This window comes from Struthio camelus, chromosome 1 (genome assembly GCF_040807025.1).
Source record: "Struthio camelus isolate bStrCam1 chromosome 1, bStrCam1.hap1, whole genome shotgun sequence".
Taxonomy (NCBI): domain Eukaryota; kingdom Metazoa; phylum Chordata; class Aves; order Struthioniformes; family Struthionidae; genus Struthio; species Struthio camelus.
This window is the reverse complement of record NC_090942.1, coordinates 190,907,612-190,931,086: the sequence shown is the minus strand read 5'-3', so window position 1 is coordinate 190,931,086 and position 23,475 is coordinate 190,907,612. Positions and strand designations below refer to the sequence as shown.

Sequence of the window (23,475 nt, the reverse complement as noted above, 5' to 3'; positions counted from 1 at the left end):
AAAGAATTTAGCAGAAGGCTCAGACCACACAGCCTCAAGAGAGCTCTACTTCAACTGCTGGGGAACTGCACTTGCACGAACCTATCTTAGAATAAGCCAAACACTTGCTGGAACTATCGTTTCCCTGATCGTAAAGGAGTTCTGTGCACATTAGCTCAGACCTGGAAATAAAATCTGTAGATTCCCAAGCTTATTTGATACAAGCGTGTTACTGATTTCACAAATAAAAATAAGTATCAACAACCTGAAGGCAATACATATTCAACTTTCATTTGCTTCTTTAAACACTGTAAAAAATATTTCTATTTTAGCAATTACAGTTTTCAGCAGCGCTCTTGAAATTTTTAACAGTACTTAACAGTACCAAGAGATTTCGGGCCTAACTAATAGGTAACTGGCAAGTAATGTCACTAAACTAACAATTCTTCCTCTTGACTCCAAAGAATTTATTAATCTTTCACAAGCATTAGGAAAACCGAATAAAATACAATACCAGAACACTGTTTTTCTGACTGCTTAGCCTGTGTAAGCAAAATGAAATACCTACAGCTTTAGAAAACTGCCACAAACTTTCCAATCAAGAGGAAAGAAGTAAAAATATCGAGACGCAAGCAGATAATGAACTTAAAGAGACCAGAAATTCCAAATCAAAAGCTAAGAGAGTCTAAAAAATTACATTTTGTAAAACTCTCCTCCATCATTATATTTTTTTCATTTAAATAAGACATATGAATAATTTAAGCCTTTGGCTGTATCAGACAGTTTATTAAGTTGTTTTTCAATTTTATGATGCTCTACCCTAGAAATACAACAAAAAAGACTCCAAGAAATTGGTAGGTAAAAAAAATGAAAACAAAACTGAAAAACTGCAGTCATAACTCATTTCTTAAGTGTTTCAAAGAAAGTGTCCCACACTCACCAGCACCGCTGCTTTCAGATTTTTCTTCTGGTTGGCTTTCTGGAAAAAAACAAATGAACAAAAAAGGAAACGTAATGTTTCTGTGTTGTTTATTTTAAATTATATTTCAGAAGTGGGCAGCAAAACAAAGAAGAATTAATTATGATAAAACCACAATCACTGGGTTCACTTAATGCCTATACGTCTACTTTCTGAAGAATAACCTGCCACAAGGAGCAACAAAAGTCTCCTTTAGTGCTCAAACTCGCCTCTTAAATGAGAAGATTCCATTACACCTCTGACTGAGCTCTGCATGAACGAACTTGCATACGCATACAGAATCAGAATTAGGGTTACGCTTAAGCAACGAACAACATCTGTTTATCTCACTGCTCTCTAGTCAAACGAATATTATTTTGCCCATTTAAAAAAAATACAAAAATCAGGATTCTGCAAAAGAATGCTTATAATTAGCATGACGTGAATTTTAACTCAAGCAATCTCTTCTCCAGCTTTTCTGTGGCTTACTAGCTCACGTAAGGATTTCTTTTTCCAACATTTTCACTTTCTGATCTTTGGCCCTCACATGTTACTGCTGCCCAACTTGCTAGGTACAAAAAAAATATACAGAATCAGACACACGACCTGTTCAACAGAACAGGGAATAAGAGTATGTAAGAAGGAAGGAAAGAAAAGGGCACAGGTTGTCAAGTGTCTTGCCAAAAAATTACCAACTCAGTTCAATAGCAAAGTCCGAATCAGAAATCAGCTTTCTGAATTAGATCCCAAGTCAGCCTTTTAAAAGATGAAACCTAATGGATGTATTTTCACAAACTCAGTTCTAAATACGTTAAAAAAAATCTTATGAAAGCATCTCCCTACACTAATTTGTCAACCTGAAATTTGACTGCTCCTTATTTTTATATATCTTCTAAGGTAGAGATTAAAAAGAGCATTTTCACTTATCTGAAATATATTCTACTGTTTTGAAAGCGTATTTGTCCTTAGCTTTCAATTCAGACATATCACAGCTACGATTATAGATTATTTACTTACAGCCAAGAGTGAATTATTGCTGTAACTCAGTGAGCAATTTTTGAGTTCAGCTGGTCTGATCATTTGTGCTGTTTACAGGCTGGGTACTAACAGAATTGAAAAGGTGACATATTTCACAAAATCCTTTTCTTGGCCACTGGTTCTTGCTGGCTTCCACGGCTGAGGGCACTACACTGTCAGTGAAAAGACTGGCAGCCTGAGGATCAATGTAAATGGAAAAAACAGTGTCTTACAGATCTCTCTTTTGGACACTTGTTGTTGTTACTCTTAGCAGCTGAAGACATGTGTTTACTCACTGAGAAAACACAATTATACACAGCCTCTTCCCACCCATAAGCATTCACAAAGTGAGAGAAGATCCCTGGCAACATTCAGATATACTTGCAAAATAGTCCTGCTCAAAGGAAAAGATGTGTTTTCTTACTCACGTTCTTCTTGCGTATTTGGCACACTTACAGTGTAAGTTATAACCCAAACAATATCCTAACTCAGATGCAACTTATTTACACAAAAATTCACTAGATATACAATAAGCAAATAGGATTTAATGAAGAACGCGCAAGCATACTAAGGTATCAGACCCTAATTGGACCACGATATAAAGAAGCAGTTGGATTTTAAAGTTATTACTTTTTTTTTTAAAGCTATTATTGTTTTCAGAAAAAACCCTCTTGTTACAGACCATATGCAACCTGGAGCAGGTTGCCCAGAGAGGTGGTGGAATCCCCTTCTCTGGAGATATTCAAAACCCGCCTGGACGCGATCCTGGGCAATGTGCTCTAGAGGACCCTGCTTGAGCTGGGGGGCGGTTGGACTAGATGATCTCCAGAGGTCCCTTCCAACCTCAACCATTCTGTGACTCCATGATAGCCCAAAACTCGAACAATGAAATATCTGATACCTAGGCAAGACTACTGCATAAAGAGATATTACACTTAAAAATCCCTAAAGGCATCTTTCATCCAAATAACAATATACGTGTACGATATCTACAAGTGGTGTGAGTGTATTGGCCCGTATGTAGCAACAGAATCAGCAGTATAAAAAAATAAAATTCAAGCCTCACAAAGAAGTGTATTTTTCTTCTCACCATTAGGCAATTTATTTTTATTACGTTTAGGTCACATGTCTCTGTCTTAAAAATCTTCTCAATACTACTACATGAAGAAAGCAAACGAAGTACTATAGTATTCTGTTTACTTTATATATTTATCCACGCAGCGTATAGCTGTTCTGCCTCCTCCACAACATGAAAGATTCCCACATATACATCAACAGGACTTGACATTTTTACTCATACATCAGCGAGACTGAAAAAAAAAAGCCCCAAAGAACAGAGAAATTTAAAGTCACTGAAGCAGACATAAAGCCAATCCCATTCCAATCGCAGTGAATCCATTCTAATACTCCGTACATTTTGTACATGATATTCGCAAAACAATTTAAATTCATACAAGAATTAAGAGGCTATAGTTGTAACAACAAAAGTGAAAAAAATTAGGAGCTTACTCCGACACCAGCTGAAACCCACTGTACAGTAATTTGTTAATCACACAACACTCATATGCAGCAGGTAAATAAATAACCTGTTCATTTTTAGAGATGAAAAAGAAAGATGATATAAGCAGCTGCAATTGTTTTCTAACGGACTGCGTGTCATAATAGGTATGACAGCGCGACCCACTAAAACGCTGTCTGTGATCAGACTTGTTTGAGCAACACATTCTGCCTTTCCAATCATGGGTTGCATCTTCTTTATGATCCTCACCGATATTTTGAAATCGGCATAAATGCCAGAGAACTGAAAGGCTGCTCTTGCTTCCCTTTCTCTTGATCATGAGGCTGCCAGTCGGTTTTCCTCTGCTGCTGCTAGCAGGACAGGAATACTCCACAGCCAGCCTGTAAGAGGCTGAAGTACATAAAGGAAAAAGGAAGGATTAAACGAGACCTCGAAGCATTCTGGAGACTAGAACGTGTGGTTAGGTGACAGTCTCATACCCACAGAGACACCTGGAAAGCACTGTACAAGTAGACAGATACGTCAAAACTCCTCAACAGCCAAATCTAAGATGGCAGAACGATGAGGGCATTTATTCCCTAAATAGCAGTTTAATGAGTAAATTGAGAAATCAAACATCACTTAATGAGATTGGAAGTAAGATCACAAGGCATTAACATTCTCAGCACTAAGTATTTTACTGGAAATAATTAAATGTAATTATAGCAGTAACTGCTCTAATGGAAGAACGAAACATTTTTTCCAAGAGTTCATTAGTGAAATCTCCCCTCTGCATTTCTTCAAAATGGCTGGATACAGTTGGTATTTCAAAGACATAGGCCAATGATGATAAGCTCAAAATACAAATTCTGAATATTCATTTTGACCGGAAGACAATAACGCATTATAAGTTATGCAATGAGTGTGATTCACGCACAAGCTCAAAAAAGGTTCCTTTCACATACCGGAAGTTGTATAAAAAAAAAAAAACAAGGGAGAATATTCATGGGGAGTGGGAATAAAGGAGCTATTCTAAGGAATACTGGAACAATTACCTATATTATTGAATGGAAATACACGGAACAATGGATTTCATGAATCGAGATTCTGAAAGAAGAGGAGGAAGAGTCAGAAAACTGGACAAAAATGTGATGTTAACAGCCAGAAATCTTCTGTGACTCTTGAAACAATGAAACAATCCATGCACGAACACCTGGAAACCTCTTGTGACGTTCTGTCACATAATGGAATTCCCAAAATACTTTTTACCCATGTATCAGTAAGACGGAACAAGTAGGAAGGAATTTAAAGTCACTAAAATAGGCATTAAGGCAATCCCATTCATGAAGGGTGAGTTGTGAAGATAAATTCCAAATTCCAATAAAATTAGTCATCTCACCCAACTTTACAGAAATATCTTACACTCGATTTGTGCCTACAGTGTAAAATCTTTCTCTCCACCTATCCCTTACAGTTAGGGACGCAACTGCCTGCCAAAGCGCGTTTTCCCAAGTCACGTTAGTAGCACATTTTACCAAGCAATGTTCCCAAAACTAGCTCAATAAGAAACCTTTCTCATCATATATAATATAATGGGGCGGAGGGGTTGTTTATATTTAAAGCCAGTAATCCTGAACTACCTGCTGGCAGAAAAAATGGTCCAAGAGGCAATTACAGCAGTGAGAGAATTAATTTATAACCACAATCAGAAAAGTCTACTGTTAAATATTCAACAAAAGCACATTCCCATCTTTTCAAGCAGGACAGAAACTGTTAAATTATGCCACCTTCTTACGCCAGGGTCCCTGCCAGTAGGAAGTTCAGAAAGAAAAAAAAAATTAATCAAACACATCCCCTATCAAGTCCATGATTTTCCCTAAATAGTTCTTAGCTATACAGGCATAAGAAAAATTCATTTTGTTCAAAATAGCACACCGAAATATATGCAAAATGCTCTCCTTTCCTCCCGCCTAAAAAATTACAACTGTGATAGCTGATGACAAAGATAAGATAAAATGACTGGAAGCACAAATAGCATTGTTGCATAGCAACTGTTGATGTACATATGGCCATGTTTATGGAACAGAATGTAGTTCATATTTAATGCAAAAATAATACCAAAATCAGCCTAGACAGCAAGACCTTGACAGCAAGAGACAACTGTGCCTTGGATCCCACTGCAATCTTCACAAGTCACACCTCCCCTTAGCTTTGTTAAAGCAGTCCTCAGGATCAGCGCTGCAGCTCTTCGTGATTTACTCAGCGATGGGAGGCTACACAAATGTCTCGCACATGCAGCCACGCTTGCAAAGGGAGCCAGGAGAGAAAACACGGCTGCGCAAGATCAGTCAGCCGAAACCACCTTCTGGGAAGTGGGTATCTGTTCCTAAACTGGACCAAACTCTTGCCATGTCATAATTTCTTCTGGCTGTCCAGTCACCAGTTGAATGTGGTATTTTGCACCTAGTATTTTTGGAGTGTATAATACTACTCTTTATTATTCATTAGAGCCATTTGAGAATACAGGAACAGAGGGTAAAAAAGTGAATGGTACAGAATCCTAGAGAGAGTCTATACAGAAAGCACAGTGTGTGAAAACCAGAAAAGACCAGATTTGTAACGGTACCTGGGATAGGATCCACTTTATCTAACTATAAGCTCAGATCTAGTATACGTACTGCAGACAAGACCAAGAAACTGCAATTCATTAGACTTTGGACATAACACATGGCTCCTCAGAAGTGCTTGTTTCTGTCCATTAACTAATATGGGACTACCTGAGATGCAGAGGTTTACAGCAGAAATACCAGCATTTGGGTAGAGAAGTCCCCCTCCCCAACTGCTACCTATTACACATGAAGGAATCCAGTATCATCCTCAAAAGCATCCAAGCACCTCACTACCTTTTCATAGATTTACTCCAAAAGGCAGACTTAAATTCAGAAGATGGCCCCATATGAAGAACTAAAGTAGTTTCTTCTGACTACAACAGATATTAGGAGCCAGTTCAGTTAGAAAAAACAAAAACCACAGGAAATCTATTCAGCATTCCAGAAACTAAATCATGCAGAAAATGTTAAATTATCCCTCAAGTTTCATCCCTTTTGCTTGGTCTACATGGCCTGAGAATTCACGATAAAGTGCTGAACTGGCCAGAATGTGACAACTCGCTGCAGCATCATCCCTGATTACAAAAGATTTCAGATGCAGCTCTGTCACCCCTCATGCACTTTCTGAATCGATAAGATGGTTACCACAACATAAGGATCCTAGGATTAGAGGACAGCAGACAGAGCAGATCTTTGGGCTCTGAATATGCTCCAGAAAAATGGGGGTGGGGACTATATAAAAGCAACTGAATTGTTTTACGCAATTTGTTTCAACTTAGGTAAGTTCAGTCCCCAATATATTGACTGAAAGCAACAGTACAGGAAGCACTGTCTATCCTTAGTTCATTCACATTATTCCTCAAATGATCCTTCCAGATTTAACATTAGAAATGCTATTTGCAATTCTCTATCAACTTAATCTTTGGCCCACTTTCAAAATCAGCGTATCAGTTCCGTTATATGGTGCATTTCACAAAAGAAAAAGGAGCAAGATCACCAATCCATTTCACAAGAATATGCCGACTATAATTTGGAAAAAAAAAAGTTTTGCAGATGTAAGAATTAATGAATTTTGATGTCCTATGACTGTCTCTTACCACAGATGTTTAAAGAGGTGAAAGCTTTGATTGAGTCTCTTCCTATGGTTGACACAATTATAATGGTTCTTTTCCACGTGGATTCTGGCATTAAATAAGGTTTGAGCTCATATAGCAGCCTTTCTTTCAGCTAGAGTATCCATATAGTTTTGTTTCACTGTTCAGATCACCTGTTTACACACTAACTCTAATTCACTGTGAAATTTGCTGAATTGGCCATGGAGCTCCAGACTTATTGGAGATACTCATTTAAACACAAGAGCATTGATGCATGAACACGACTTCTGTAAGAAATCAGGCTGCGATCTGGGATACATCTGTCCTGCTCATTTTTACAACCAAAAAAATCATGCAAGAAAAGTACATTAAAAATTTATTTTTGATCGTATTGCCAATGCCAGCTGTAATACAACAGCAACACGTTTTAGTCATTTTGCCTTTATGCAAGTTTCATGAAAACTCCCTGACTGCACGTTGTGCTTGCTAATCTCAAGCCAAAACAATTCTGACAAGGTCTATGATTATTCAGTGCTTCACTCCAAACATTTCTCATTTCAGTAACTATTCTTTGCTGCGGATTATAACTTCTGCTCCACAGATTCACGGTCCCTGCATAATGCTTTGTAGTTGTTAAGAAATACCAAATGTTTTAACTGATTAAATAAAAACAGAACATATTTTAATTAGCTAGTGGTCTCAAGACACTGGAATTAGAGATGATAAAACAGAAATAAATAGGCATCTTCAAGCTATCCCATCATAATGACTTTCATTCTAACTGATGACAAATACTCCACATTCAAATTACACATCTGTACTCACCGCAGCTTAAGTTACCACTAGAGGTTTTTGAAGTAAAATTTTGTATATAAAAAAAAAAAAAAAAGAATGTTTTGGAAAGCAAAGTCCCATGGGATAGCAAATACGCAAAAATCACTGAATACATGCTCTAAGAATATCTTCACATCTGAATTCTTTCAAGTATTTCACAGTTCTTTCAAGCATTCTAAGGCCAGGGCATAAAGAAATGAGAAAGGATGGGGTACCACTGAAACGCTTACAACTTCTTGAAAAGTTGCTCAGCTATGATTCTCCCTCACTCATCTGATAAAACATCTCACTGCCATCCCAACAATTACTTGCCAGCCTTAGGATCAGAAGGCTTCAATGGGATGCACAGCGTGCTTCTCCCCAGAAGAAATTGCAGCTTGGATAAGACAGTAATATGCAGCCATTTTAAAAAATTAATTTAAATGGCACATGCCCTAAATATAAATAGAAAGCACAGGTAAAGGCACCCAAGAGTTTGTTTTTCCCTTTAAAAGCACCTCTGCCCTTACTGAGTTCAAAACTAGATGACACTACAACTGAAAAGAAACATAGCTAAATTCTGACACCATAAAATGCCCCTTTTTATCAATACATTTACTGAAACGCTGTACAATTTAATAGAGTTAGCAGCTTCTTGCCATAGGAGAACCAGGACACAAGTATCTTAGATAAGCTGTTGCAGTTCTGGGTTGACATTAAAAAGTGTTTTTCGTTTTCGTCTTTTCGAATAGTTGGCCTCAACCGGTACTATTACATATGTTTATAAGCACCTGTTTTAAAGACATTTCTGACAGCAGGTCAAATTGCGCAGTTTTCTGCCACACAGAGGGCAAAAATATCAAAAAAAGATTTGTGTGTCTCCCGGGGACACCAAAATCTAAGTGCCTGGAACTGAGATATCTTCTACTAAGCCCTGCAGCCATCTTACCTTCCTCCTCTCTAACATCCAAAACGAGGCTATGTAATTTCAGTACAAAACCTTACAGCATATTGGAGGTATATGCAGGGTAGTCTGCTATGCGTATTGTACTGTGTAACACTACCAGGTATCTTAAGTTTAACATGTAATGTAGGATACACGATCTTGAATATGTTAATCACTCATTATGCACAGCTACTGAGCTATACTCAAGGCAGGACAAACAACTAGAATCCAGTGAGAAAAATGATGGTAACCCTGCTGTTGCACTGTTCAGTATTATGACCTGATTAAGCTTAAATCACAGATTCACTTTGCAAAAGAAAATCTGGTGAACAGATGTTTTGTTTATTGCTAAAATGGATCTTTTCAACTGAACAGAAAGAGAATTATCATTCTTATATAACCAAATTCATAGTAGAGAGCAAGTCAAGGAAAAAAAAAAAACCCAAATCATTGTCATCCAAAAAGCATATGGAAACACAAAAGATTTTTTCCGCTGAATACCCTAAAAAGGGGGCTATACAATGTATTGCATTCCATACTCTTTCTGTGTTCTCTTCAGCAGACCCACAATTGAAATCTACAAGATAACCCTATCTGGAGAACTTAAATGAGCTGCTCAGTCACATGAATAAGAGGGGCGGCCACAATGAAAGAGTAATACGGATGCAGATAACCACAAAACAAAGGCAAAATCTCACTTCTGCACGTCTCCCAGCCTTTACAGAACCTAGTTCATTGAAATCATATATACTGGAATTGTAACAAATAACTTTAATTCTAACTTACCTATTGAGCTTTCTGTGAACACTGTTAAGGTTTGTCCTCCCACGCTTTGCAAAAGAAATGGATGTTCCCTTGGTGCACTGACTGAAGCAGGTTTTCCTCCAATATCATTGATGCTTGCAAGCTCTTCATTCAAAGTAAATGACACCTAACAGTCACAATTACCACAGTGTTACTAAACAGACTAAATTATACAGCTCTTCAGAATTATGGGGAAACACAAATGAGAGAAAAGACAAGCAGCACAGCACATTTCTATTTTAAAATATAAAGGGTGAGAAAAGAATCTTAATATATTGATCTCTTGTTGAAATACAGTATGCAAAATTTTATGTACTTAATGTAATTTACTGACCTTTTATAAATTTTACACTACTTCCTCTTGAAGTTAGAGAATGATTTTGTTTTATTCATGAAAAAGTAAGTCATAATAGGTTCTCAGACAACATTCAGACCAGTGCTTTAAAGTGTTTCACATAGCAGGTTTAATTTCTGAGAAAGTGCGAATGTAGCACAACAAGTGTGGTCAGCCTGGGACTCCTATTGCACGCAGCCCAGAAGCAGTTCAAATATAGCTCATTTGCCATGTTTACATCATATGCTCAGCTAAAGAACTGAGGAGGTACCAGGGCTGTCAGATAACCAAAACCCTTAGCCATACGACAAAGCAGGAATCCTGCACAGGGAGTGCAGCACCAAGTGCAGTGTCTTCCTGTACATCCTGTTTAGGCTCATTCCACCACACAGCAATAGCATCCCTGGGATGCCACCTGTTTTCATCGGGTTCCTCACTCCTCGGCTCTACAAAGTCTGCAAAATACACTGTTTGGCTCTCATCCACATCAAGATTTTGGTGTGGGGCTCACAAAATTAGGAAGGTTGGCCCATATTCCAGCCTGGAAAAGTCTCATCGAACTTTGAAAACTCCAGAAGAAGTCTCTCTACTTATTCTAAAAGGAGTTTGGCCAGGTTCTCAAATGGCTAATGCAACCTGCTTCTCTGCAGTTTTTTTTTTTTTTCCCCAGAGTTTCTTCCAGTTCAAAGTGACAGATCTACTTAGTATTTTAAGTAATTCTTACTAATGCAACTTCCCTTAACTCCCATAAAAGATGCATGAAGTTACTACTATTCACTGAGCTGCTAATAAAAGTAGTTATCTTTGCATGCAGAAACACCTTCAAGTTGCTTAATGCTTTATATGTAATAGAGCCAACAAATTCCAAATATAACATGGAATATTTTCTGAAATTGCACCCCTCCGTTTCCAGCTTCTATTTTATCATTATCATCCTTTGTTTTCGCACAGCCTTTTGCAATAAAACATCTCAAAACGTTTAAAGAGAAGGTTATTACTGCGGTAGCTGCCTATGGAGGGGTAAACAAACACAGGGAGATAAAGATGTTTGACGAAAGTCCCACAGTAAACCTGTGGGCAGAGCTATGAACAGAATTCTGTCCACCTGACTCCTTCGTACGCTACTTCATTACAAGTATAACAAAAAATAATCTGACATTAGCAACCAGTGTGTTCTAAACAATTTTTAGAACTGAAAATACAACACATTCACAGCCTTTGTATTTAGTAATTACTTACTTCTGTTCTTCCTTGATTTCTGCAAAAGAAAATATTTAATGTTTTAGTTTCCATAATCTATTTCCACAAGTTTAGCTTTCCTGATAACAAAGCAAATTCAAATTCTAGTTTTGTTACTCATCTTCACTCCTGAGCTGCTCACTTTCTCTTGATGCTGATGCCCAAGAATAAATGGGAAAAGTCAGCAGATGAGAACAGAAGCAGCAAAGTAGCACATAAATAAGTTAAAGGAGATTCTCCAGTTAGATGTGCATATTTCTTGGGTCTATGAACTCAAGCATCACATTCTGGGATACAGCTGCTCCCCATTATAATTTCACATATTGATCTGTTTATTATGCATATATTGATAATCCCTAGACAAGCAGGTATCTTTCAGTTTTCACAGAAATATGCACACAATGTTTGCAAGAAACAGGATTATGTAATCTAGGAGATGCAACATAATCTATTTTACTGCAAGTAACTTGCTCTATACAATGTCAACAGTCTGAGATCGTCAGCAGCAAAGGTACAATAAAAGCTTACTTGGCAATCCTTAGTTTCCCCACTTCACCCCGTCCTGAAGCTTTATTCCACTGTTGTGACAAGTATTTGGGAACCTAAAAAAGAAGAGAGATTTCAAGAAAAGCAGATTTTAAGATTCAATATAAAATGTGTACATAGAATGAAAGCTTTTAAAATATAGCTTACTGCTTCACTTCAGACTATAGTACCATCTAAACATAGTAGACAATATATTCTATTAGGAAGGGAAAAGAGAATAACATAGCATAAAAATAAGTATGCACAGTATGTTTGTCCCAGACGAAGGAAAAATCCTATAGTATGTTGACTCTCAAATACTATTTGCTAAACACGAACTGCAAAGAGGATCAACATTGTACTTGATAAAATTATTAGTACTTCTTAGTTTAGAAGTACAATTATAACTTTTAAACGTTCATAAGCAATTCTCATCTCTCTGGGTAAAGAAAAAAAACATCTATGAGAAGATGGACAGTTATGATTCACATCGATTACAAGTTGCTGTGAAGGGAGGTTTACAGTTTGGGAACCTTAGACATATTGCACAGCAAACTGTAGTCCTACTCCTACCGATCTGCATTTCTTAGGCAGCAGAACTAGCTTAGGGAGACTTGCATCCCATCACTCATTCTTGTCACTCTGCTGTGCTGGAACAAGCTTTTGCGCAGCTGTGTAATATACTGAAAGAGTGAAGGGATGTGGCTGGGAGGTGAGGGGGATTTCCGTGTTTTGGCTGGGTTGGTTTTATATTTTGTGGGTGGAAGAGCCAAATCGGGGAACTGGGTTGGGAAGCTGAACGGCTGCACAATCTTTGTTCCAGCACAAAGCAAAGGGCAGAGCAGGGACAGGAACAAGCAGCCACGTGTGGGAGATTGTTAAATAGCCCTGCTTAACCTGATACGACCGAGGAGTAAAAGCTTGTGCACTGGTATGGACTGAGAGTTTTAATGAAGCCACAAAAAGCGTTTGTCTAATCTATACCCACGTTCCTTCAAATACAAGGGTTTTGGCATCTGCAGCCTCAGGTGGCCGAGGCTCTCGACGGACAGCAAAGTTCCTAACCAACGAATGGGAAGCTAGTTTTCCAAGCAGAAATGTTTTTCTTCTTTTCTCATCAAGGTAGCTGAAATTATGGCCTGCCTCTTGACCCTCTGGCCAAAAGAGTACCTGATAATTACCGTCAGATAAACTAGACTCCAAAACCTGGCACTTCCCCTGCCAGCCTCAATGCCTCATTGCAGGTGCTGTGCCATGCACTCACACTCTGCAAACTCCCAAACGTGTCCCAGCATACAGGCCTGGGCGTGTCTGCAACAGCACATCATTTTTCCAGAGACAATTGTTCCAGATAACACGTCTGGTGCTTGTCAGAATTACCCGGATCCTCTTAAAGATCAGATGAGGTTAAAGATGACAAATAACTTTGTTCTAGGAAATCAAAGGGTTAAACATCCATTTCAATATACTACACTACCTCTGTTCAGTTGATAACCATCTGTAATCTCAGCACTTATATGAAGGTACAGTTCCATAACATTTTAGAAGATGGTCTGAGTTGGTGCTTGCCACAACTTTGCCCCAATGATGCGTTCCCAACTCAATCCTTGCATCAGTGCATCCAACCCCGGCTTCTTCTCCCCTGAGCGCTATCAGTCCTTCTGTCCACGTCTTCTCTTGCAAGAAGTCAAGTGAACTGGTTACAAACACACAGTGCAATGTTTTGCAGATCACATAGCATAGCTTTTCCCCTCACTGTTCAGCAATTATGACTGACTTTTGGTATGATGGTTTTTTTACAGAGGCTGACCATGACACATTAGTCCAACAAATGTGAGACTGGAGCAATTTCCCCCTACACACATGCCATTAGGTACAGAAGTACTGTGTCATATCAAGAGATGGAATATAGACCTGAGACAATAAGGACAATCTCATATTTGACTGTGTAGAACTAAATCGTAAGATGTTCAAGCGATACGGAAATCAGAAGATTTTTTTCGAAAGGAAATAGCTGAAAGCTTGCTTCTTTCTAGAAACTGCTCCTTTCTAATGAGAAAGTAGCAGTCACTATGAGAACATTATCCCAAAGAAGTAAAGCAGTCTCAGTGTCTAGCACAACAGCGAACTAAAAGGAAAAATCATTTTACTGCTCCAATGCCATGCACTAAAAAAGTATTCAGATACAAGATTTCTGTATCTTTCTTCTGTGTATGCTCATGACACATCAGGACAAATTAACATAGCTTTAGTTCACATTACTGGCACAGTAAAGTTCATTCTGGCCCACACAGTCCACGGCTGCTGACAACACCAATGCCCACTTAGAAAAACCTACAGGTAACGTAGGTTGCGAGAGACAGCCAGGGAGAGAGAGAAACATATTAAGTTCTGTTGCATTATGTCCAGGCACCAGAAGATTCTTCTGTTTCAAGCACCAGAGGGGAACTTTGTAGTCTGATTTTTGACTGGAGTAAAACAAAATATAAAGCAAGTTCTAATTCACAGCTGGGGAGGCTAAGAGTCTATCACAGAAAACATGTGGACAAACAGTAACCTAGTAAGTTACTATAACTCAACTGAATTTAATAACAACCTCACATTTTTCTGTTCTTCAAAAAAAAAAAAAACAAAACATGATATTTTTGTACTGGTGCCTAGCACTTTCCTTTAGTCTCACAATGTCCTCATAAAGTTCTATGGAACAGATAGAAAATCCAGATGTCCTCCAATTACTCAGCCAAAATAAACACCAGTGCAAGTTTCCATAAACTCTTAACACTAGATCAAAAATGTCTCAAAGGACAGACAGCAATTAATTGGCACCATCTACTGATTTACATTGTTTCACAGTTTTTGAAATGGTAACTTTCTACAGATTTCATGCCAGACCAGATACCATTTTCTTCCCAAAACCCGTATAAAACTAAAATAAATGCTGTGACACGTGCTCCGGCTCGTTTAGTAGAAATATTACCACATGCTCCCACCTAATCTGGGCATAATTTATACTGCCAGGCAATAAGATACACACACATTCAGGATCAGCGAGCAAGGAACCAAGGACCCTCACGCTGTTAAAATCACTGACTTGCTATACAATGTAATCAGACAGGGAATTCATTCAGATTGGGACATTGCATATCAATCATACTTCTTTCAACTGCAGGGGAAACAGTCTCAAAGAGTGCAATTAATCTCCTTTTGCTAGCCTATCTGGAATCAACGGTTATGCAGAAAAAAAAAAGAAAAAGGGCTATGATGGACTGCAATCGAAGGATTATTTCAATCTATACACCATTACTTGAGTTAAAACCAGATGGCACTACCCAAACCACAGGCTAAAATCTGTAGCTCCATGCTAATGGCTTAAGCAATCACAGAAAAGGTAAGTAATGTCTTACACACTGCAGACATCTTACTTGACCGTTTTCTTTTAAATTTTTGCATGATAAGAATCCAATTTACAGAGAAAAATCAGTTTTCAAAATCTTAACAGTCCTTGAAATAACGCACAGAAAACAACAGTGACCTGCTTTTAGAGAGCACAAAGAGTTTCCAAAGACTCTTAGGATTTTGGGAGATACACACTCACTGAAAAACTGACTTGTAGGAAGCATATAATGAATGCCATAATGAAAGGCTACTTAAAATTCTCAAGATAAGTGACAATTTATTCTGGGATACGTAGGTAAGAAAACTCTTCTCTTTAGGTAAGAAAACTCTTCTCTTCAAAAAACTTGTACTTAATCACACAAGAAGAAACCTCTAACATATGAAGTAACATCCTTATAAGCTAAATACTCCCTATGCAGTGCCTTTTAAGATTGATTTTTACTTCTTACTACGTACGCTGTATTAACACCAAGGCTCTAACACTCAAGGCACCCCGTAGATTGCATATGACAAGAAGGCCCCTGCTTCATACATCTTTCAGCTTATTCACTACTTTCTACCTACTGTGAGAACAAAGCATGCAAATAACCCCCACCTATAATAAACTATCATCTTTTTCTAAATATAGATCAATGCAGCAGATTAAATCAGAAGAAAACATAAGAATAAGAAATTAACAGTTCAGAGTGTGGCTAATGTTAAGTAGGCTTTACTTTACACACACGTGTATAACTAAGAATTCTGATAATATTTCCCTACCCTAGTTTTCCCTGAAAATACAGAAAAAAAACTATTCAAGTTGCTTTCTAGTTTTGTACAAAAGAGACTCACCCTATCTCTTGTACTTCCTCGTACTGCTCATGCTCCCAAACTACTCATCACTATGGTTTTTTATTGTCTGTTAAGTAGTCTCTCTGGAGTACTTCCTGGGCTAGCATAATACAGGCTAAAAGGAAATTAAATAAGCTTTTTTTTTTGGAGTAGATGTTATTGCTTTCTCCCTCAAAGCAAGGATAAATTCAGCCTAGTTATCCTAACTAGTGAAGAGAAAAAGTACCGTTGCTTCCAAGTTTAGATCCAGAGGAATCCAAAGGACAAAAACCTGCATGCACCTTCCTATGGTCTACCAACGGTATTGACTTTGGAATTTCTTTTTTTTTTAAATATGCCAGAAGACAGCCAAATTGTAAATTCAGACCATGTGCATGCATGGTTATGTTGAAAGAATATTAGACATCAACTTGGAAGAACAATAAATATTTAAGGGTTCTTGCTAGCCCAGCTTTCTCATTAAACTAGGCAGCATCCTGTGCTCACAGAACGATATCCCCTATAAGCACAGACATGCCTGAAAACTCCTGGCTCGCTTCAAAAATGACTAACCCATGCCAGACTAATAGATAATCAAGTTCAGTACCCTGTCTCCAACGTGGCCAACAGCAGACACTTCAGGAAGAGCAGGAAAACAAGAGAAGAACAGGTATTTCCCCACTACGCTCTTCCAATTTCTGCGGGTTTTGCCTCAGCACTTCTTGAGGAATGGGAACATCTCCACTTTTAATATCTCAGTACCCTTTTCTTGCATAAGTCGGCCTAATGGTTTTCTGAGCCTGTGCAAAGTTTTGATGTTCACGCACCCTACTGCAACAAGTTCCCAAACTTAATTATGTATTGTGCAAAAATGCTTGCGTTGAACCCCCACCTAATGCATCCCTAATTTGACACATTCCTAATTCTTGTGTTAAGATTGATTCTTCTCTATTCACCTTCTCCTTGCAACTCCTGACTTTATAGACCTCTATCAGACTTCCAGATCCCTCATCTTTCCAGCCTGGATTAGCATATTTAGGAGGTCTTTGCAGAGGCACGATTCCTCGTGTCTCTGATCATTCTTGTTGCCCTCCTCTGTACCTTTTCTAGTTCTACCATATATTTTTCACAATGCGGAGGATAAGAACGGAACCGTATACTGTATTCATGCTATATAAGGCTAAAATAATATGTTCTGTTTTGTTGTCTTTCTTTCCTAATAATGCCCAATGTTGAATTTGCTTATTTGACTGCCACTGACATGACAGTCGCAGAACTATCTTTATCTATTGTAAACCCAAGATCTCCTTTCTGAATGACAATAAGCAGATGAAACCCAGCCACTGTGCAAGTATAATAATTAAAATAATTTTTCTCTATGCATATCATTTTACTTTTTTCAGCTTTAAATTTCATCTGCCCTTTCATCAACCAGCCACTCTCGATCATGATATACTTCTGCAGCTTTCTGCTATCAGTTTTCATTTTTATTGTTCTGGGTGCAGAGTTTCACAAAACCAGACATTCAGGTATCACTATGAAAGAGGAAGCCAGATGCACTGACCTACCAGATGCACCACCACCACCACACTTGCTTTGCATTGCAGGACTTCTGAAATTCCCCACTATTTTTTCAAGAGCCACAATAACAGGTTTTGGTAGTTGAAGAAAGATGCTGTCACACCCTTCCCACCACCCAGAACCAATATTTTGGTCCTCCCCTGTCTCCATGGGTTCTCTCATGCTGTTCTGGGCCTGCTCAAGTGGTCCCCAAAGGCAGAAGAGAAGGATGTTACCATTTCTTCCCAAATGCTGGTCCAGAAAAATGGGGGTACCCCTACAAAGGACCAGAAGGAGGCCAGGGCACATACTCCCCCAGTGGCTAGCGAGCCTCCTCTTTCCTGAGCCAATGCTAGCTTGCTGTCGGCAAAAACAGTCAAGTGATTTAGACAGATGGACCTTCCAGAAAATAAGGCTGATGCCTAGGAAGTGATGGCCTACTTAGTGTCAGCACACACAAAACTGGCCCTGCTGCTCAAAAGGTGCTTGTTTTGATTCGATGATCTTTACGCCAGCGCTCTCTTCCCTTTCCCACTGACTCTGCTAAAGCTTCTCTCCTCAAAGGTGGGCTGTAGTGACAGGAGCAACATAAAGAACACAGAAAAGTTCCCTTTGGTTTTTAGCCAGGATATAAACTTGGAAGTTCTCAATTTCATAGATCTGAGGGAAAATAAAAGTTAGAGCACCTTACTTATGATCCTTAATAAAACTAAAAGGCAGTTCTTAGGTCACCTGCTTTTCCTTAATTCACCTCAGCACCCACCTGGGAAGCGCTCTCTTGCTGAGTCCCCGCCACCCCAACCCTCTCCCCAACGAGGCGGCCGAGCCCCAAACACGCAGCGCCCGCGCGGCGCCCCGGCTCGCTCCCGCCGCTTCCCCGGGACCCCTCAACCCCCGCCGCGGGCCCGAGGCCCCGCTGCCGCCCGGCCCGGCCCGGCCGGGGAGGGCAGGGCAGGGCCCGGCCGCCACAGGCCGCGCGGGGCCGGGGGTGCGCCGGCGGCCTCTCACCTTCACCAGCCACATGCCGGTGTTCTGCTTGGCCCCGGTCAGGTCCAGCTCGCCCTTCTCGCTCATGGCGGCGGCGGCCCGGGCAGTCCCCGCCGACCGGAGCGGCGCCGGGCAGCGACGGGAAGGGAAACGGGTGCGCGCGCGGAACGAGCGGGGAGGCGCCTTCCTGCTCCCGCGCTGCGGGGCCACCGTCCCCCGCCGGACGCAGATGGGAACCGCACCGCGCCGCGCGCAGACGGTGGCTCGCGGCGGACCAACTTCCTCCGCCCGGCGTGGCGTCAAGCGCAGAGGGGGGCGGGACTCCGGCTCCGCGCTTGGCGGAGCCGCGGGTTCGAGTCCCCGGGCCGGCGGCCGTGCGGGGGGGCTCCTAGGCCGAGTGTGAAAATGTCGCGGGGAGGGGGGGCAAAACGGGAAAGGCCAAGGCCGTAAAGGAAGTGGGCAAACGAGGGACAAGAAGTGATGGTCAGAGCGAAGGAAAATGATTCCCCGCGTTTGTGGTACAAACGTGACCGAGGAAGCTGGTGGCTCTCCCATGAGCCGAGGAATAAAACTGTCTGAACATGCCTCTGACAAAGCTGAACTGCTTAAAAACTGCAGCAGGTTACCTGGAACAGGACAGCAACCCCGTTAGCAGTTGCGGTAATTAAAAAATAAGGTACTAAGCTGAGATAAAGCTGCGTGGTTTCAGATCGTCCTGTCCCACCGAAGGTGGTCCTGGCTCATGAAATCTGCCATCGAGAGCAATTGCAGTCGCCCAGGAGGGTGGGTGGGCGGGCAAGCGCAGCCCCGGGCTTTAAAACAGGGGGAAGGGACGGTCACAGACCTGCACACGTGGCTTCGGTTTCTGGAAAAATATTAGATCTCTCAAATAATGAGAGAAATTATTTGAAAGGACCTAGAAGAAAACAGAGACGAGAAGCGGTTAAGATGGACTGGTGAAGAGCAACATGTCATACCAGTCTGATTTCCTTCCGTGACGGGGTGAAGTGACAGATGTCGAACGTCTCCACCAAAGTCAGACTTCTGATATTAAACCCTGTGACATTTTGAGAAGCTATCTGGAGAAATCGGTCTAGATGAAGCTGCTATCGATTGATGAAAAGCTACTCGGAAAGACCGTGCAGCGGGAGAAGTTATTAATAGATGACTATCAAAAAGAAACAATATATGTGTGGTGCTATCCTCGGTCTAACTTTGTTGGGCAATTTCATTTTTGACTTGAATGATGAAATGATACACTGGAGGATGCTTATTAGACCTGTAGATAACATGAGGCCGGGGAGGGGTTATCGCAGCAGGGTGGAGAGCAGCGTTAGCATTCAAAATGATCATTTTTGTGACTATTCTCTCATCCTATGCAGATGGAGGAGGTCCTGTCCAACTCCCCTGGCTACCACTTGCTTCCCTTTCTGGGGTTTTGCGATGCATACCGTGCATTGGCACAACTGATGGGACAGGGCCGGGCAAGAGGAAAAAGGCATCGGTAGCTTAAGCCTGGGTTGAGACCAGATGCTTCATAATAGGACACCGCAGCCTAACGGTGGCGGGGGAAAAGGGGGGGAAGAACATGTTAATAACCTTCACATATGGAAAAAGGACAGATGAAAAGGGAAGAGGGAAGTTTGTTCGCCATATCTGCTGTGGATAAAAAGTGGAGTATTAGGCCTAGACTTCTGCAAAAGGACACTTACTTCAGTGAGCAGCAAAGCATTGGAATAGGTTGCCTGAGCAGGGAATGGAGTCTCATACCCTGTGAAAATGTCTTAAGTCAGGGTAAAAAAAGCATCTGCCCAGTGCAGCTGGCTCTGCTTCGAGACAAGGCTAATGGACTTAGATAGTCTCTGTATATCCCTTTTAGCCCTATTTTATGATTCTGTTCCTATCATTAGGGAAGTTTTCCAAATCTCTAAACTAATTTTCCCTTGTTGCAGTTTAAGCTCATAATTTCTTGTTCTGCTCACTGCGTGTGTGGAAAGCATTTTATTACCTTTCTCTTTGCAGTTGCCCTTTACTGCTATGTGTCCCTGTGGTTTCTCCCCGCTGCACTGAACAAACCTAATTCATTCCATTTGGTCTCCTAGGTCATATTTTCTAGACCTCCAGTCGTTCCCATTGCTTTCTGAATTTTCTCCAGTACTAGTTTACATCTTTCTTGAAGTGTGGTGCACAGTAACAAAGCTCATACTCTGTCTGAGAGTACACCAGCATCAAGTAGAGAATAGTTATGGTACGACACGCAAGATCTATCTCATGTGGCTTGCAGAAAACAGTCTCAGTATTACGTCTTGGGTATGATAGTCTTGCTTTCTAATTATAGGCAAACATCTAGGTAATTAAAGAGGTTTCTGCATGCCCCATCCACGTCCTCTCATGCCAGCCTTCAGCCTATGTGCCATTCCCTACCCTGCCACAAAACAACTCGATGATGGATCTAGCAGAAATGAGGCACTCAGCACATGGCAGAATTGGACCTGATGCGATTTGTCCCTAGGATAAACAGTGCATTAACGACAAAGTTATCCCTCTGCTCCGAGTTTTAGCTCAATCTGCATGCTCAGGGCACACTTGCCACCACTTGAAAAAAAAGAAAAAAAGAGGTGGAGTGAATTTTTCCAGCACAAGTGACATTTCCAATAACGCAGTGTCACGGCTGGTTGGTTCAGCGCACGTCACCTTCACACCGGAAGACCGGCAATGAAAGAAGAGGAATGCAGCTTACCAGGGGCGCAATTGCACATAAAGGCAACGTAACTAACCAGTTCGTGACTTGCTAGAGAAGTTGTTCTATGAGAAATCAGCAGTCTTATCCAAGGCATAAATCACAATAGAGAAAACATCCCTAAAAGCCTGGCAATTTCAGTGGCTCAGCTGGCAAACCGGAGCGGAGAGCAGCGAGGCAGAGATTTCCTTCTCTGCTACTCCCTCCAGGCAGCCTTGCCAGACCTGTTTCCTTGGAAACTAAATTTAAAGGGACAACAAGAAGGAAAGGAGGGTTTTCATTAGTTCCTCATCTGAAATCGGAACCTCATGTTTGCCACTGAGATGTTTAGCGCTGTGGCTGAGGATCCGGGGGCCAGTTGCCGAGAGGTGGAACTGCGTGTCAGTCACCAGTTTTGGTCTTGTTGGCATGGAAGGAGGTGTGAGGTTGGAGGACATAGATGGCAAGATTTAGCCTTGCAGAGCCTTCCTCTCTCCTTTATTCACTCAAGGAGGTGAGACCAAGAGGCTGCAACGCAGTCAGCAGGTGCAGACAGTTTCTCTTAAACAGTTTTAGGAACTGCCCAATAGCTGCAAACTGCCAGCTCTGATTTAAAAGCACCACAAAAAAAAAAAAAAAAAAAAAAAAAACAGAGGCATGAAAGGCCTGATATTGTCCTGTTGAGGTCGATGGGAGTTTTGTCATTTTTGTGCATGTGCTTCCCTTGAAGCCCAGAGCAGGGCAGATGCTCCCTGGAGCGGGCGCTGGTCCCACCCAAGCTGTCAGACGAGGACACCGCCAGACAGTTTTAGCTGAAAGTGCTTCTCAGGAATAGGACGGAGTGTCCAGAGATTAAAAAAAAGACCTAGTGGGAAAGGGAATTGCACAAGAGTGCTATAACCACCAGGCCATGTCTTTTGTGGGGGAAACCTGATTTTTGCCGTGACACCTAGGCGTTATCTGTAGCTCCCAGGTCCATGTGCGTTTGGTGGCCACTCTCTGGGTGCCTGCTGGGGATGTCAGTCGCATGCATACTGTCACCATTCCCTGACTCACTGGCTCCTGCGGGAAGGACAGAGACCTGGATATGCGGGCAAATGCTGCCCGGCTTGTCCGAAGGATGGTACCAGCACAGCAGGGCTTCATGCAACACACCTGCTGCCTGGCTTACAAGCAGCCTCTCCCTGCCAGTGAAACCAGATTTCAATAAATAGAATTTCTGGCCAACAGATGTTCCTTTCTGAGCAGTGCCTGTCTAGAGGCCCTGTAGGAAAGAACAAGACAGCAGAGAAGCTGGTGAAGGAGATGTTCTTGGACAGCACCACAAGAAATGTGGCAAGCGAGGGGTATGTCAGCCTTGAGGGGACATGTGGCCTCGGTCTCCTTCAGCTGCTCTTGACTCAAGAGCTCCACGTCCCTGTTGCCAGCTTCAGATGATCTCCTTGGTTGGTACGGCCAGCTGTGGGGGCTGACAGCATCAGGCTTGGGCAAGAGACACTGAGTGCGATCTGGCTCTTGACCTCCAGTTAGGCCTGGAGCTGAAGCCAGCTCCTTGCTCGTGATATTAGTTGCGAGATGCTTCAACATAGTTCTTGTTCTCCACCTGACATGAAGAAGTCATGGGATGATGACAGTTCATAAATATGGGAGATGCTGATGAAGACTACATTCCTCTGCATTTTTCTTGGTGTAGAGAACTCCCTGGGGAAGCAAGGCAGGCTGTGCACAAAAGGAAATAAAGTGGAGCATATGGTAATTAGTGTGCTATGAGCTCATACAGCACAGAGATCCATAAAGTTCTTTATGCAGATGTCCCCAAACCTTCTCCATCAGGTAAAACAGCAGATGACAAGCAGTTTTCATATGCCTGATCAAACAAATCAGCTGTAATAACACAAAACTGCAAGTGCTGAATTATATTAAGCAGGTGCGTGTCAACTTGTATTTCAGCTTATAAACGAGGCAGAGTGCGTGCATGGAATTTTAACAAGAACGACAGCATTTTGGTACTCTGGTGCATGGCAACAGAGGAGAAGACCCTTCCTTTGAGAGACACAAAAATGGAGCCCCAGCCCTTCCTGGCTTCATTTCACCACTCTGCTGCCAGCGAGTTTGCAGACCCTTTGAGCTTTATCACCTTCCCCATGGAGGATAAGTTAGCAAGGTGTGTTTCTGGCATGAGGGGCC

At 41.3% G+C, this 23,475-nt stretch overlaps 1 protein-coding gene across 2 annotated transcripts in view; it reads right to left on the bottom strand.

Annotated features, from left to right (window-relative positions):
- Positions 1 to 18,878, bottom strand: part of GTF2F2 (general transcription factor IIF subunit 2) — a 92,194-nt gene extending 73,316 nt beyond the window's left edge. Inside the window, exons 1-5 of one of the 2 annotated variants that reach the window (XM_068929765.1) lie at positions 18,591 to 18,858; positions 11,820 to 11,893; positions 11,292 to 11,310; positions 9,701 to 9,845; positions 920 to 958 (exon numbers count right to left, since the gene is read on the bottom strand). In XM_068929765.1, the coding sequence (XP_068785866.1) occupies positions 920 to 958; positions 9,701 to 9,845; positions 11,292 to 11,310; positions 11,820 to 11,893; positions 18,591 to 18,656 (343 nt within the window). In that variant the 5' untranslated portion in view covers positions 18,657 to 18,858. Of the gene's footprint in view, positions 1 to 919; positions 959 to 9,700; positions 9,846 to 11,291; positions 11,311 to 11,819; positions 11,894 to 18,590 lie in introns of both variants that reach the window. The other variant, XM_068929764.1, reaches the window with a different exon arrangement.
- Positions 18,879 to 23,475: the final 4,597 nt, after the last annotated feature.